The sequence below is a fragment of the Podarcis tiliguerta genome (assembly GCF_965153285.1).
Source record: "Podarcis tiliguerta genome assembly, chromosome: 12".
In the NCBI taxonomy this organism is placed as follows: Eukaryota; Metazoa; Chordata; class Lepidosauria; order Squamata; family Lacertidae; genus Podarcis; species Podarcis tiliguerta.
Window position 1 is genome coordinate 13,632,176 of NC_139545.1, and position 13,178 is coordinate 13,645,353.

The window sequence follows — 13,178 nt, forward strand, 5'->3', positions numbered from 1 at the left end:
CACTCCTGTCAGGACAGATGCCAAGAATGCCAGGGCCAAGTATGAGTGGTCTGCTGACCATTACCCACATAATTTGGTTTGTCCCAGTTTGAATTCATATTCAGTTGCATGCAGAATTCATATTCAGTTGCATGCAGCCTTTTTAAAAGGCTGTACTGAACTGCCTATCTAAAGCAGTTGCTAATAAAACCATTGTAATGGGTTCCCTATTTTCTGGAAAAATTCGTGAATAAGATGGTGAAAGGATAGCACTTAAATGAATCCCTATCATGGAAATTAGGAACCCAGCAGCCCATTCTCTAAAAGTCTACTTTCAGATGCATATTATTTCTTTGTTAATTTCCATACCTCTTTGTAAGAAATTCTTCTGAAATACTAATGCGGCCAGCTGCTGGGTTGGTACGATTTGCAAACTGAACATCTGCTTAATTCTGGGCTCTGGGTAATTTCCTACCAACAAACAGCATCGGGATATGTGTGAATGATCGCAGCAATTTTATTTTCACAATCAAAGCTCTAAATCTACCTTCATTTTGCATGGATGAATAATGCATGTGGCATGTTTCCCTGGACGAGGTTGCATTGCACTTCAGAGAACAGCATGTGGAGCCCTATTTGCACAGCAAAATCATCTGCTATGTTATGTTTAGGAAGCAGCCATTTTCTTCCGTGCCAGTTTACAATTGTCCTCAATGAAGCCTCTTAAAGTACATAATCTGTAATTAATGGGCTACCTCCTTCGGTTGTTCCGGAAAAAACCCATTGATTTCAGTGAGAAGTGCAAAAAACTTGTGCTTCCACTAAAATCTGAGGCCACGGTCACCCACACCATCCATTTAAAGCACATGACTTCTCCCAAACCATCATGTGCACCAAAGTTTACCCTTCACCAAGCTAATAATAATAATAATAATAATAATAATAATAATAATAATAATAATAATAATAATTTATTTATACCCCGCCCATCTGGCTGGGTTTCCCCAGCCACTCTGGGCGGCTTCCATAGAAACCAAAAATACACTAAAATATCCCACATTAAAAACTTCCCTGAACAGGGCTGCCTTAAGATGTCTTCTGAATGTCAGGTAGTTGTTTATCGCTTTGACATCTGATGGGAGGGCGTTCCACAGGGCGGGCGCCACTACCGAGAAGGCCCTCTGCCTGGTTCCCTGTAGCTCTGCTTCTCACAATGAGGGAACCGCCAGAAGGCCCTCGGAGCTGGACCTCAGCGTCCGGGCAGAACGATGGGGGTGGAGATGCTCCTTCAGGTATACTGGACCGAGGCTGTTTAGGGCTTTAAAGGTCAACACCAGCACTTTGAATTGTGCTCGGAAACGTACTGGGAGCCAATGTAGGTCTTTCAAGACCGGTGTTATGTGGTCTCGGCGGCCGCCCCCAGTCACCAGTCTAGCTGCCGCATTCTGGATTAGTTGTAGTTTCCGAGTCACCTTCAAAGGTAGTCCCACGTAGAGTGCATTGCAGTAGTCCAAGCGGGAGATAACCAGAGCATGCACCACTCTGGCGAGACAGTCCGTGGGCAGGTATGGTCTCAGCCTGCGTACCGGGTGGAGTTGGTAGCTACAATTCCCAGCACCTTTAACCTACAGTTCCCAGGATCTTGGGTGCTGTTGGGGAGCTATGTGCTTTGCCACATGGCTTTAGAGGGTAGGACTTGATTCACAGGGCTGTTTAGGTTTTATGAGGCCCTAAGCTACTGAAGGCAATGGGGCCCTTTATATGTCCAGCTGTCCTTTGTCAACAACAAATTGTCACTGTTTTTTGTGTGGAATATATGCTATATGGTAATTTATGGACCCAATAGGTACCTAAAGCCATTTGCACATGCAGAATGTAGGCACCCTATATATAGAAATGAGCAAACCAGTGATATTTTAGGGAGCTGGTTAGCAGGCGGGGCCCATTACTTATATCACAGGAGCCTACACAACACAAAACACTGTTGCTGTATGTAGGTTTTTTTTTTTAATCTTATATTTTGGAAACATACATCCAGTCCACCCCCCCTAATTTTTTTGGGGGGGGGCAAGAGAGTGAGGCCCTAAGCTATAGCTTGTTTAGCTTATACATAAATCCAGCAATGACTTGACTTGACTAAACCTCTGGCAGAACTTTTTTTAAAATTACTTTTTGTTAAGGGTTTTCTGTGCGTGTGTTACAAAACAGATAAAAGGTAAGTCTATCAATTCGTAAGAGCCTTTTTTCACAGTTTGTTTACATTGAGCGAGAGACATTTTTTTGTCACAGACACCTCGCCTCCCTCGGGAGGTTGTGAGCTCTCCTTCCTTGGAGGTTTTCTTAAGCAGCGCTTTAGCTGAGATTCCTGCATGGGAGAGGGATACGGGGTTGGACTAGATGTCCCTTGGGGTTCCCTTCAAGCTCTGCGGCTCAAGCACCCTGAGGCCGTTGACCAGCTGCAAACCCTCCGGATGGGGCTGAGCTGCGAAAGTTGGGAGAAAGAGAAGTAACCGCGCGATGGAAAGAACGAGCGCAGACACCGGCGCTGCGCCTTCTTCCCTCGACGGCGCCTCCGTCCGCTGCCCGAGGCAGAAGGGAGGGAGGGAGAAGCAGCCACGTCACTGCCTCCTCCTCCTTCTCCCTCTTTCCCCTTCCCTCCTTCCTTTCTCCCCCTCCGTTGCTGCGGGAAGCAGCGAGGGAGCTGCAAAAAGTCAGTCAGGCAGAGGAAGGCGGTCAAGCGCTTGGCCCCTCCTGCCTTCTGCGTCGGGCGCTCTGGGAAACTTTTGGAGACTTCTGCCTTTCTAGCAAGAGGGGTGGAGATATTGACCGGACTGGGCAGTCTTGGGTCATCCCTGGGACGGGGGGGGGGGGTTTCAGCCTTTTAGAAAAGTCACGTCAGAATGCAGCCCGGCCCTGCGCGCGGGTTTACTTGTGAGTCGGCGGGACTCGCCCCCTAGTAAGCGTGCATTATTAGGAGGAGAGCGGGACAGGACGGGGTTTGCGCTGCAAATCCTAGACGCGTGTCTGTTCAGCAGGGAGCCCCATTGAGTTCACACGAACTTGCCCTCAGGTAAGTGCGTCTAAGGGCTGCACTGCTGTTCTGTCAGCCGGTGCCGGGGATGAAAGTGGACCGAAAGGAAGACTCGCCCAGACTTGTTTCAGGAGACATTTATCGGTGAGTCAGGGGTGGTCAGCTGGCTGGGTAAATTCAGAAGTCGGGTGTGGTAGTACTGATGGCTAGACTCACAAAATCTTTACCATGTGGCTGCAGTCTTGGCTGGGCGGTGTAAGAACTGACCGGGAGGAGAATCCAGCGCTTGGTAGTGTGTTGGGGTTTAAGAAAATAAAATAAAATAAATATAACTTTTGTCAGGGGGAGTAGGGTTGTCATTCTTCATCTGTACGTGCTGATTTGCAAATTTTAAAAATATTTCCCTGTTGAGTATCTAGAAGATGCAGAGCCCTGAAGACTGTGCATTAAAAAACCCTGGCCATGTTGCGAACCTAAAGAGCTGGCTAGCTGAAGCAGCCGGACAATCTTGGAACAGTTCATGGCTAAGTGGAATGGGAGAATGGAGGCCGATCTGTGGCTATAGGGCTGGCACAGAGCTTTAAAGCTGCAGTTGCAGGTCTTGGCATAAATACTGAGGATGGGTGAATGCCTGGCATTTTGGTGTAACCTTTGAGTAAGGCAGTAACTTCCATCAAGAAGAGACGGGGTTGAGGAAGGCACTATGGGGACTGCTTCATCGTTGGTGAACCCCATCGGCACGGTCGGGGAGGTGATTGAAGACACCTACGAGGGAGGTGGTGGCGAAGCTTGCGAGATCCCCGTGGAGGTGAAGCCCAAAGCCCGCCTCCTGCGCAGCTCCTTCCGCCGTGTAGGGACGTCGCGGCCTGGAGGCCTCATCGGAGCCAGCTTCAAGTCCACAGCGTCCGTACAGGAGCTGGAATGCATGGCAGAGTACGAGCGCCTGAAAAAGGAATACGAGATCTTCCGCATCAGCAAGAACAACGAGGTGGCCTCTATGATGAAAAAGGAGAACAAGCTGGATAAGGAGAACAAGAGACTTCGGGCAGAGCTACAGGTAACTTGAAAGGCTGGGGCAGCCATCTTGGGCTAGCAAAAATAGGCATAGGTTTACAAGACCAAACATAATAAAACAACACCACCACTTTGGAATTGGAGAGCAGCTTCTTGCAAGCTGCCAATTTTTCTATTCTGACACTTGGACATTAACAGTCAAAACCATTGCTTAGCTGTAATTTTTTCATCCTAGGGAAATCTCTCTCTCTCTCTCTCTCTCTCTCTCTCTCTCTCTCAATAACGCTGGTCTTTTTTTAGGCACTTCAGAAAACCTATCAAAAGATACTCCGGGAGAAAGAAAGTGCTCTAGAGGCCAAATATCAAGCCATGGAGAGAGCAGCTACATTCGAACACGACCGGGACAAAGTCAAGAGGCAGTTCAAGGTAAATTGCTCCTTCTAGCAGCCAATTCAGGTGCTGGGTGCCGGTAGCTTTTGAAACCAGGAGTGAACGCTGTGAAACAAAAAGGAGGTATCAATATGCTTGGGGAATATGTAAGGGGGGACCTCCCTGCAACTCAGTGGGCACTGAACATGTATGCTGAGTGTCTGTTAATGGGAGAAAACACAAAACTAGAGGAAGGAATCGAATGGAGTATTTTGAAGAAGGAAAAGTGGCCGAAACCCTAAACAGTGCCACTCCACACTGCAAGATTTTGTTGCAGTTCCCATTTGTGTCTACTTATTTTCCTTCTTTCTTCCACATTGCGTTGTGGTGGGGGCTGAGAGTCCTGTCGCTTTGACACCTGACTGTCCCATCGGGTGTTAAGTTTCATGCCAGCATGAAAGGACTCTCACATACTATTAAGTGGTGTTTTATAACAGCTGTAAATTCTGGCTGGTTGTTAGGTTCATATAGTTAACCTTACTTTTTTGTATAGATTTTTAGAGAAACCAAGGAAAATGAAATTCAGGATTTATTGAGAGCTAAGCGGGATTTGGAGGCAAAACTGCAGAGGCTGCAGGCCCAGGGCATCCAGGTCTTTGATCCTGAGGAGTCAGATTCAGATGACAGCTGCACTGAGGTTACCGGTAAGAATTTTAACCTGCTGCTTTTGCCAGTCGTGGGGGGGCAGTGTATATAAATACAGTGGTACCTTGGGTTAAGTACTTAATTCGTTCTGGAGGTCCGTTCTTAACCTGAAACGGTTCTTAACCTGAAGCACCACTTTAGCTAATGAGGCCTCCCGCCGCTGCTGCGCCGCAGCCGCGCGATTTCTGTTCTCATCCTGAAGCAAAGTTCTTAACCCGAGGTACTATTTCTGGGTTAGCGGAATCTGTAACCTGAAGCGTCTGTAACCTGAAGCGTATGTAACCCGAGGTACCACTGTATGTAGCATAAGATAGACAAAAAGCTATTGGCTTCTATTCCTGGTGGATTAAAAAAACTGCTACATAATATTAACTTTTAAACAATGATAATCTGCTAAATTACTACCCACCCACCCATGAACTCATCACACAAGCCATTTCAAATTGTATCGCTGTACAGTGATCCTCACGTGCACCACTGCCAACAGATGCTATTTGGCCCCCAAATGTTGCAAACTCCTAGTGGTGCAAGATTCTGTAGGTCTTAGGGGCTTCCCCAGTGTTCATGTTTCCTTTTGGAAATGAGGCACAGCAGAGACTGCGGTGTCTTTATGATATAAAGTTTTATGTACACATATATACAACAGCCTATGATGGAGGGGTCGCAGCATTAACACCCCAAAAAGGTCTACAGCTGCAGTCTTGGATTCAAACAGAAATCAAACAATTGCTCTCAAATACTGTTCTGACTCTCCAGCATGCTGATTTAATTCTTGGTCACATCACTGCAACTCCTAAACTCAGGCTTTGTCCTTCAACTATTTGCCATCTCACACAGAGCGTCTTTCCTTTGTTTCCCTTAATGGCCAAACACCCAAGATATTATATCAACGCCAGAAGCTTGCCTGGGTTATGCAATGATAATAATCTGATTGTGTTTTAAGCTGTTGTTTTATGTTACCTAATTTGATCATTCATCATTTGATTTATGTTATGCTGATTAAATTGTTGCATGTCGCCTAAATGACTAGGTAATTGATGACCAGTCTATGTAAACAATAGGTATCCATCAGTAAATGCTTGTTTCATTTTTAAGCCACTGGAGCTCAGACTGAGTATTGGACTGGCGGTGCTTTGGGAAGCGAGCCTTCCATGGGCAGCATGATACAGCTTCAGCAGTCCTTCCGAGGCCCTGAGTTTGCACATAGCTCCATAGATGTGGAAGGGCCATTTGCAAATGTCAACAGAGGTAAGGCCTTGGTTCTTTCTGAAGAATTTAAAAAGACCCCGAGACAAAATCTTGCAGTGTTGTATCACTTCAAGACAAACTGTGGATGAAATGCGGAATCGACCTACAGAACAATTCATCTTTTCACCAGTGTTTTAGTTATATCACGTACCGGCACAAATTCCAGCTTCTTTGCAGATGACCTGTAGTGGCAACAGAGGTTTAAACTGGTGAAATAATGATTGATTGATTGAATCTTCCCTCCCTATCCTGAAATGGGTGTTGTGTTGTTGTGGTTGTTAGAGGCATCACTTTTTAAATTCAAAAGTCACGTGTGTGTGTCTCTCTCTGTGTGAAGCCACCCAAAGGGACTTATTGTCTTTTTAAAGAGAGCACTACGGCACACGTACTTGGTAGTACAGGATATTTTCATTCGCTGCTTCGAAACGTGACATTCAGTTTAAAGAAATATTGATAAATGAGCAACATTTTGTGGACCTTAAGTTCCAGCCTGGCAACATTGACAGGCCAGGCCAACTGCATCCTGTCCCCTGTGGCTATTGGAAGAGCATGGTGGGATGGATGGACTGGCTGGGCTGCATTAAACTGATTGGTGGTTTTGAATTGGCTAACAATGTGTTTATGTGTGTTGTCTTTTCTTATGTTTGCAGATGACTGGGATGCAGCTGTCGCTAGTTTGCTGCAAGTCACTCCCTTGTTTTCCCACTCTTTGTGGAGCAATACAGTTAGGGTGTATCTCATCAGTACAGAAGAGACTCAGCAAGAAGTAGACATCTTCATACAGGTGATAAAAATGCGTGTAGGATATACTAGTGATTTTCTACACTTTTCTGCATTCTGTTGTCACAACACTTTGCAATCTGCTTCACACGGACAATAAACCGTATCCTGATTTCACAGTTTTCGAAACAGGGAACGTTGCCCAGTTAGTAGAGCCTGTGTTTTGTATTTATAAGATTTCTAAGTTACTGCTTCCTATTTTCCAGTTTAAAAGTAATTTTGAGTCATTTTGCTGAGCTAGGTGTCTGCCTCAAGGTATAGAGAACTGCTACCCACCAGAGCAGACAGTATAAGCCTTAAATATATTACTTGGCTCATAAATAATGTGGCTTTTTTCTGTCATATGGAGCGGAATTTTCTGAATTTATGACGCCTTGGTGACCTGGTGTCTGACCCAATGAATCACTTCAGTGCAAAGAGTATATTATTCTGGATGTGTGACACAGCAACTTTATTTTGAATTTTGGTTTGATCAGAATATAACTTCCATCGACCTGGTTATAGTCCACACTGTCATTTATTTACCTATCTACCAACAAAATCTCAGAATAATGTACAGCAACTGGAGAAGTGTTTTACAGTGGTACCTCGCAAGACGAATGCCTCGGAAGACGAAAAACTTGCAAGACGAAAGAGTTTTTCGTTTTCTGAGTTGCTTCGCAAGACGGATTTCCCTATGGGCTTGCTTCGCAAGACGAAACGTCTTGCGCCTTTTTTAAAAAACCGCCAGTGCATTCCTATGGGAAACCGTCAATACACAGCGGTGCTTCGCAAGACGAAAAAATTCACAAGACGAAAAAACTCGCAGAACGAATTAATTTCGTCTTGCGAGGCACCACTGTATTATAGTTATGCTTAGCTTGAAATGCCCCTGGGCTTTTGCAAACCTTTTCAAGAAAGGGAAGTTCAAAGCTCTCCAAACCAGAACTGCTGCCTTCAATTTGAACCTACCTGAGCACCAAAATCAATGTTGAAATCTGGATTCTGCAACCATTGGAGGTGCAGTGGGTGGGCACCAGTGCTGTGGAACACTCTCTCAACAGGGGTCCGTCCAACACCATTGCTACCCATGTTTCGTGGAGCAATGAAAATACGGCTGTTCTAGTGAGCTTTTGGGTCTTACGTCAACTGAAACTCTTCTATTTTCAACTGCGCGTGAAATTGTGCTGTGATATTGGATATTATTCTTGTGCTTGTATAATATATTATTTTGGTCTTTCAGTACTATCTTTGCTCGGTTGTGTGAACCAGTCTGAGTATCCTTGTATAGAAAAGTGTGTTATAAATTATTGTAAGTAAATAAATCTGAGAAACAAGAGAACGGGACTGGCTCTTGGCATGTCCTTGGCATTATCCAGAGCATCTTGTAGCTAACTGGAGAGAAAATAAATCGATTTAGGAAGGAAGGTGGTATCCAGCATGTCAAATGACTCTCAGGCTTACAACCCACTACTAGAAATCATTTATGAATGACTGTGGCTGAGAGTAGACTTAATGGTTAACAGTGATTACTGCTAGCCAGAGTTTCTTGTGTTAACCCCGATTAGAGAAACCCAGCAAAACAATGGCTTAGCTTGCTCAATCTTGTTTTTTGTGATGGCAATTTAGCACCCATAACAAAACCCACATTTTCCTCTTAACTTTCAGAAATACTCTCCCAAACTTCGGAAATATTGTGAAACAATGGAATACTTCTTCCAAGCTGTCCATTTCCCAGTAGAAACCGAAAGTACTTTCCAGGCTGTGAGAAAATGGGAAATTGAGAAAAGCTCTTTAGCCATTTTGTTCTTGCATCTAAATTTGCCAAGGTGAGTTAGCAGCTTAGGAAACCGTTAAACAGAACAGGCAAGTACATCAGTAAAAGAAGACTATGTCACTAAGATGTTCCTGGGTATATGGAATATATTTTCAATCAGTTTTGTTTCTAAATACTTGAATACAGAACCTGCCTTATACCAGCTTGTCTCAACGCTTCAGGTTTTCTAACATATTCCGATTGAAGTGTGCTTACTTTATTAAAATGTATACACCAGCATTCTTCCTAGAAAGAATACTAAGAGCCCAATGTCTAATGCCTACTTACTGTGTTTAATGAGGATTATAGGATTGCAGCCTAAGGGTAGTTTTCCTTAAAAGACCCACTTGGTTTTATTTATTTTTGTTTCTTTCTTTACAACTCTGAATCTCAGGACGTTTTTGCCCTCAGTTTTTTAAAGGCACGTTGCTTGTTTCATGATAAAAAGGCTTGTCCCTTTTTGACTGGAGCCTTTTGTAGGAAAAAATGCACCCTTGGGGCTGATGTTGATGAAAACTGTGTGCTACAGCAGAATAGTATATAGCACAAAAATGCTGCTTTTTCAATCTAGCTGCCTGCTGGATGAGTGCGAAGAAGCCTTCTTGAAAAACCCTGAAGGGAAGCCCCGGCTTATTTGCCACCGACTGGAAGATGGACAAGTCGGTTCGGATTCTGTGCAGCGATTAGTTGAGCAAGTTCGTTATGTGAACAAAACAAAGGTAATCAGAGTGTGCTGAAGGTTGGTACGTTTATCAGTTTTCTTATTTTGTAACCGTTTGTAGAAGCTGGTGTTAACATAATTTGTATGTGACTCCTTAAATAAATTTTTTTTTTTTTAAGGATAGTGCATGCAGGAAGATAATGGAATAGCACACATTCAGGCAATTGAATGCAACCTGATCGTGAAATCCCAAATCAATTTTGCTTTCCAGATAGTTGTTTACTGTCACGCTGCAATAGTTGTTTCTGTCTTTAATATAAATATCTAGAGGAAAAAAGGTTGAGGTTTCCAAAAAGAGATATTGCTTCTAAGATTGCTGTGATAGTAATATTTTTCACCTTGAACCCTAATGAGGAAGGATTTTTATTTTTTATTTTTTGGCCTTTAAAATGTGCTTTTGTTTATGTAGTTCAGTTCTGAAAAAAATGTTATGTCCTTAAAATTAATTGGATTCAAAGAATGAAGATACTCTTCGAATTACTCTTCCCTACTAGCATTCATTTTTGTCTTCTGCCCTTTGTACTACTGAGTTTGAAATGGCTAGTATTGGGTGGTTATTGCATATATTTAATATATATAAATATATAAAATATATATTGCATATATTTAAATACAGCCCTTCATCCAAATATGCAGCCTGGCCTGATGATCCACACCCTTTGAAAAGCAACAACCCCATTTAATTCTTTTTGTGATATTTAATTTTAAAATGTAAATTAAGTTTCTGTATGTTTGTAACGAAGCAATTTTTAAAAGGAAAAGAGTAGCTCATCTAGGCTTCCTATGGAATCAGGAGATTGAATTATTGTTGCCTAGGAGAGTAGTATGCTTTCTGTTTTTTTTAAGCGTGCAGATCTTTTCTGAATAAGATGCCCCAGGTCTGTAAAAACAACCTACTTCTATCTGGAGACGTAGTCTTTTCAGAATCATTTCTCTCTCCTCCTTCCCCAGATCATCAGCCATATGGGAGGAGGAGAGGAAGGAGCCCGTGAAGTCTATAATTATGTGGAAAAGACCATAAAACAGGTATTTCCCTAAAGGCCAGTTGTCTGGTGGAAAAGCAGTGTATAAATGCTGTGATTTTTTTTTATTTTTTAAAGGATTAAATCAACATGGGGTTCTTGAATTTCGTTTGCATAAATTGGGGTTGTTTCACACATTGCATTATTATATGCATATCTAAAATATATTTTAAAGCATCTTATTTAAAGCCAGAGGGGCAAACCAAAAGCATTTGGCTTCAGCTTTAAAAGTGCAGGTTTAGGTAATATGCAAACTTCAGGAAACTGTGGGTTGCTTGAACTATGGTTGGTGAGAACAAGCAAAGATCTGAAATCATGATTTGTCCCTGGCTTGTTCTCAATAACCACCCTGAAATTGTAAAAAAGAAGAAGAAACGTAAATGAACCCTGGACGGTTGAGTCCAGTCAAAGGCCACTAGGGGGTTGCGGCGCTCATCTTGCTTTCAGGCCGAGGGAGCCCATGTTTGTCCACAGGCAGCTTTCTGGGTCAGGTGCCCAGCATGACTTAAACTGATTCTGGCACAATAGAACACCATGACGGAAGCCAGAGCGTATAGAAACGCTGTTTACCTTCCTGTCGCAGTGATACCTATTTATCTACTTGCACTGGCATGCTTTCGAACTGCTAGGTTGGCAGGAGCAGGGACAGAGCAACGGGAGCTCACTCCTTCATGGGGATTCAAACTGCCAACCTTCTGATTGGCAAGCCCAAGAGGCTCAGTGGTTTAGACCACAGCGCCACCCATGTCCCCCTGAAATTGAACATCAGCAGAATGGTTTGTTTGACATCAGAAGCTTCCAGTCTCTTTCCTTGTATGCTCAGAAGAGGAAAGAACAGAAAAAGCTCCTAAGCCCAAGATTTGCCCAAGTAGGAAAGTAGTAGGAAAACCATGGTTTTATGTTAAGTTTGAACTGGACTGATGGCAGGACACAACTTTAAAACACATGACCTATGTGAAGAAAGGATGATTCCTCCAAAGCCCACCTGAATTTGGTGGTGGTGAAGTCCTTGGGGGTAGATTTAAGCCACAGCACCTCCTTCTTTAGGGACACAGGTGGTGCTGTGGGTTAAACCACAGAGCCTAGGACTTGCCGATCAGAAGGTCGCGGTTTCAATCCCTGCGATGGGGTGAGCTCCCGTTGCTCGGTCCCTGCTCCTGCCCACCTAGCAGTTCGAAAGCACATCAAAGTGCAATTAGATAAATAGGTACCGCTCCAGCGGGAAGGTAAACGGCGCTTCCGTGCGCTGCTCTGGTTCTCCAGAAGCGGCTTAGTCATGCTGGCCACATGACCCAGAAGCTGTACGCCGGCTCCCTCAGCCAGTAAAGCGAGATGAGCGCCGCAACCCCAGAGTTGTCTGCAACTGGACCTAATGGTCAGGGGTCCCTTTACCTTTACTTTACCTCCTTGTTTGGGCACTGACCACTTTGTAGACAAGAGTCACTCACTGCTTCTTCATAGGATTTGCTTTTCTGCTCACATAGGATATACTGGGCTGTGAAATTACACAACTGGAAAGGAAGGGCGCAACAGACAGTGCTGAGCCTTCCATTCCCGAAGAGGAAATTTTTGGAGATGTGCTGTGGGATGCTCACGATGAACAAGAACAGATGGAGGCATTCCAGCAGGCGTCCAGCTCAACTTCTGAGCTTGGATTTGAGAAAGTAAGTTTATGCCCTATTTTAAGGCACACAATAAGTGTTTGTGTCTGTTTTTCTTCACTTGCAGCAGGGCTGCCGCTCTTGCAGGAGGAGTGGGGTTTGCAATCATCCCCGGAGGCTTTCAGTCCTCAGGCTGAAGGCGGCCATATGTCTCAGGCAGACGATTCGGTTGGTTTTGGGACAATTGCCAAATGTGCCTATACCAAGGAGGAAATGTAATGAACGTATTCCAGCTGGCTGTATGCTTCCTTACTATTGAAGTAACAAGTATAAAAACTTAACCTTAAGTCTAGGCTGCTCCCAGACAAAGGTTTTCTGAGTGCTTTCCAGCAACGGTGCTCATTCTGCCAGTGCAAATGGCAGATCGGGGGCCAGTACAAGGTGGCTCACAGCTGACAAAAACAAGTGAGCATGTGCAACCTCCTCATTCAGGTTTATTTTAAACCACTTGAGGTTCAGAGCCACAGTGCAAAACCAGTTATGGGGGAAATCTATTGACTTAGCAAGTCTCTGGTACAGTGGTACCTCGGGTTAAGAACTTAATTCGTTCCGGAGGTCTGTTCTTAACCTGAAACTGTTCTTAACCTGAAGCACCACTTGAGCTAATGGGGCTTCCTGCTGCACGATTTCTGTTCTCATCCTGAAGCAAAGTTCTTAACCCAAGGTACTGTTTCTGGGTTAGCAGAGTCTGTAACCTGAAGCATATGTAACCCGAGGTCCCACTGTTATCCCTTTGAACAAGATAATCTTTAAAACAAAAAGCTTGATAACTGTACAAATTTTAACTGAGATCCTGCACGTGCTTACATGCAAACAACTGCTGTTAAAATTAACAGGAACTGCTTCTGAATCA

At 44.0% G+C, this 13,178-nt stretch overlaps 1 protein-coding gene across 3 annotated transcripts in view; it reads left to right on the forward strand.

Annotated features, from left to right (window-relative positions):
• Positions 1-2,093: 2,093 nt before the first annotated feature.
• The window catches only part of NPHP3 (nephrocystin 3), a 43,201-nt gene continuing 32,116 nt past the window's right edge, over positions 2,094-13,178 (forward strand). Inside the window, exons 1-10 of one of the 3 annotated variants that reach the window (XM_083404651.1) lie at positions 2,095-3,154; positions 3,430-4,067; positions 4,325-4,450; positions 4,947-5,097; positions 6,194-6,346; positions 6,997-7,130; positions 8,774-8,934; positions 9,493-9,640; positions 10,594-10,668; positions 12,149-12,328. In XM_083404651.1, coding sequence (XP_083260777.1) covers positions 3,714-4,067; positions 4,325-4,450; positions 4,947-5,097; positions 6,194-6,346; positions 6,997-7,130; positions 8,774-8,934; positions 9,493-9,640; positions 10,594-10,668; positions 12,149-12,328 — 1,482 coding nt within the window. In that variant the 5' untranslated portion in view covers positions 2,095-3,154; positions 3,430-3,713. Of the gene's footprint in view, positions 4,068-4,324; positions 4,451-4,946; positions 5,098-6,193; positions 6,347-6,996; positions 7,131-8,773; positions 8,935-9,492; positions 9,641-10,593; positions 10,669-12,148; positions 12,329-13,178 lie in introns of all 3 variants that reach the window. The other 2 variants (XM_083404652.1, XM_083404653.1) reach the window with 2 other exon arrangements.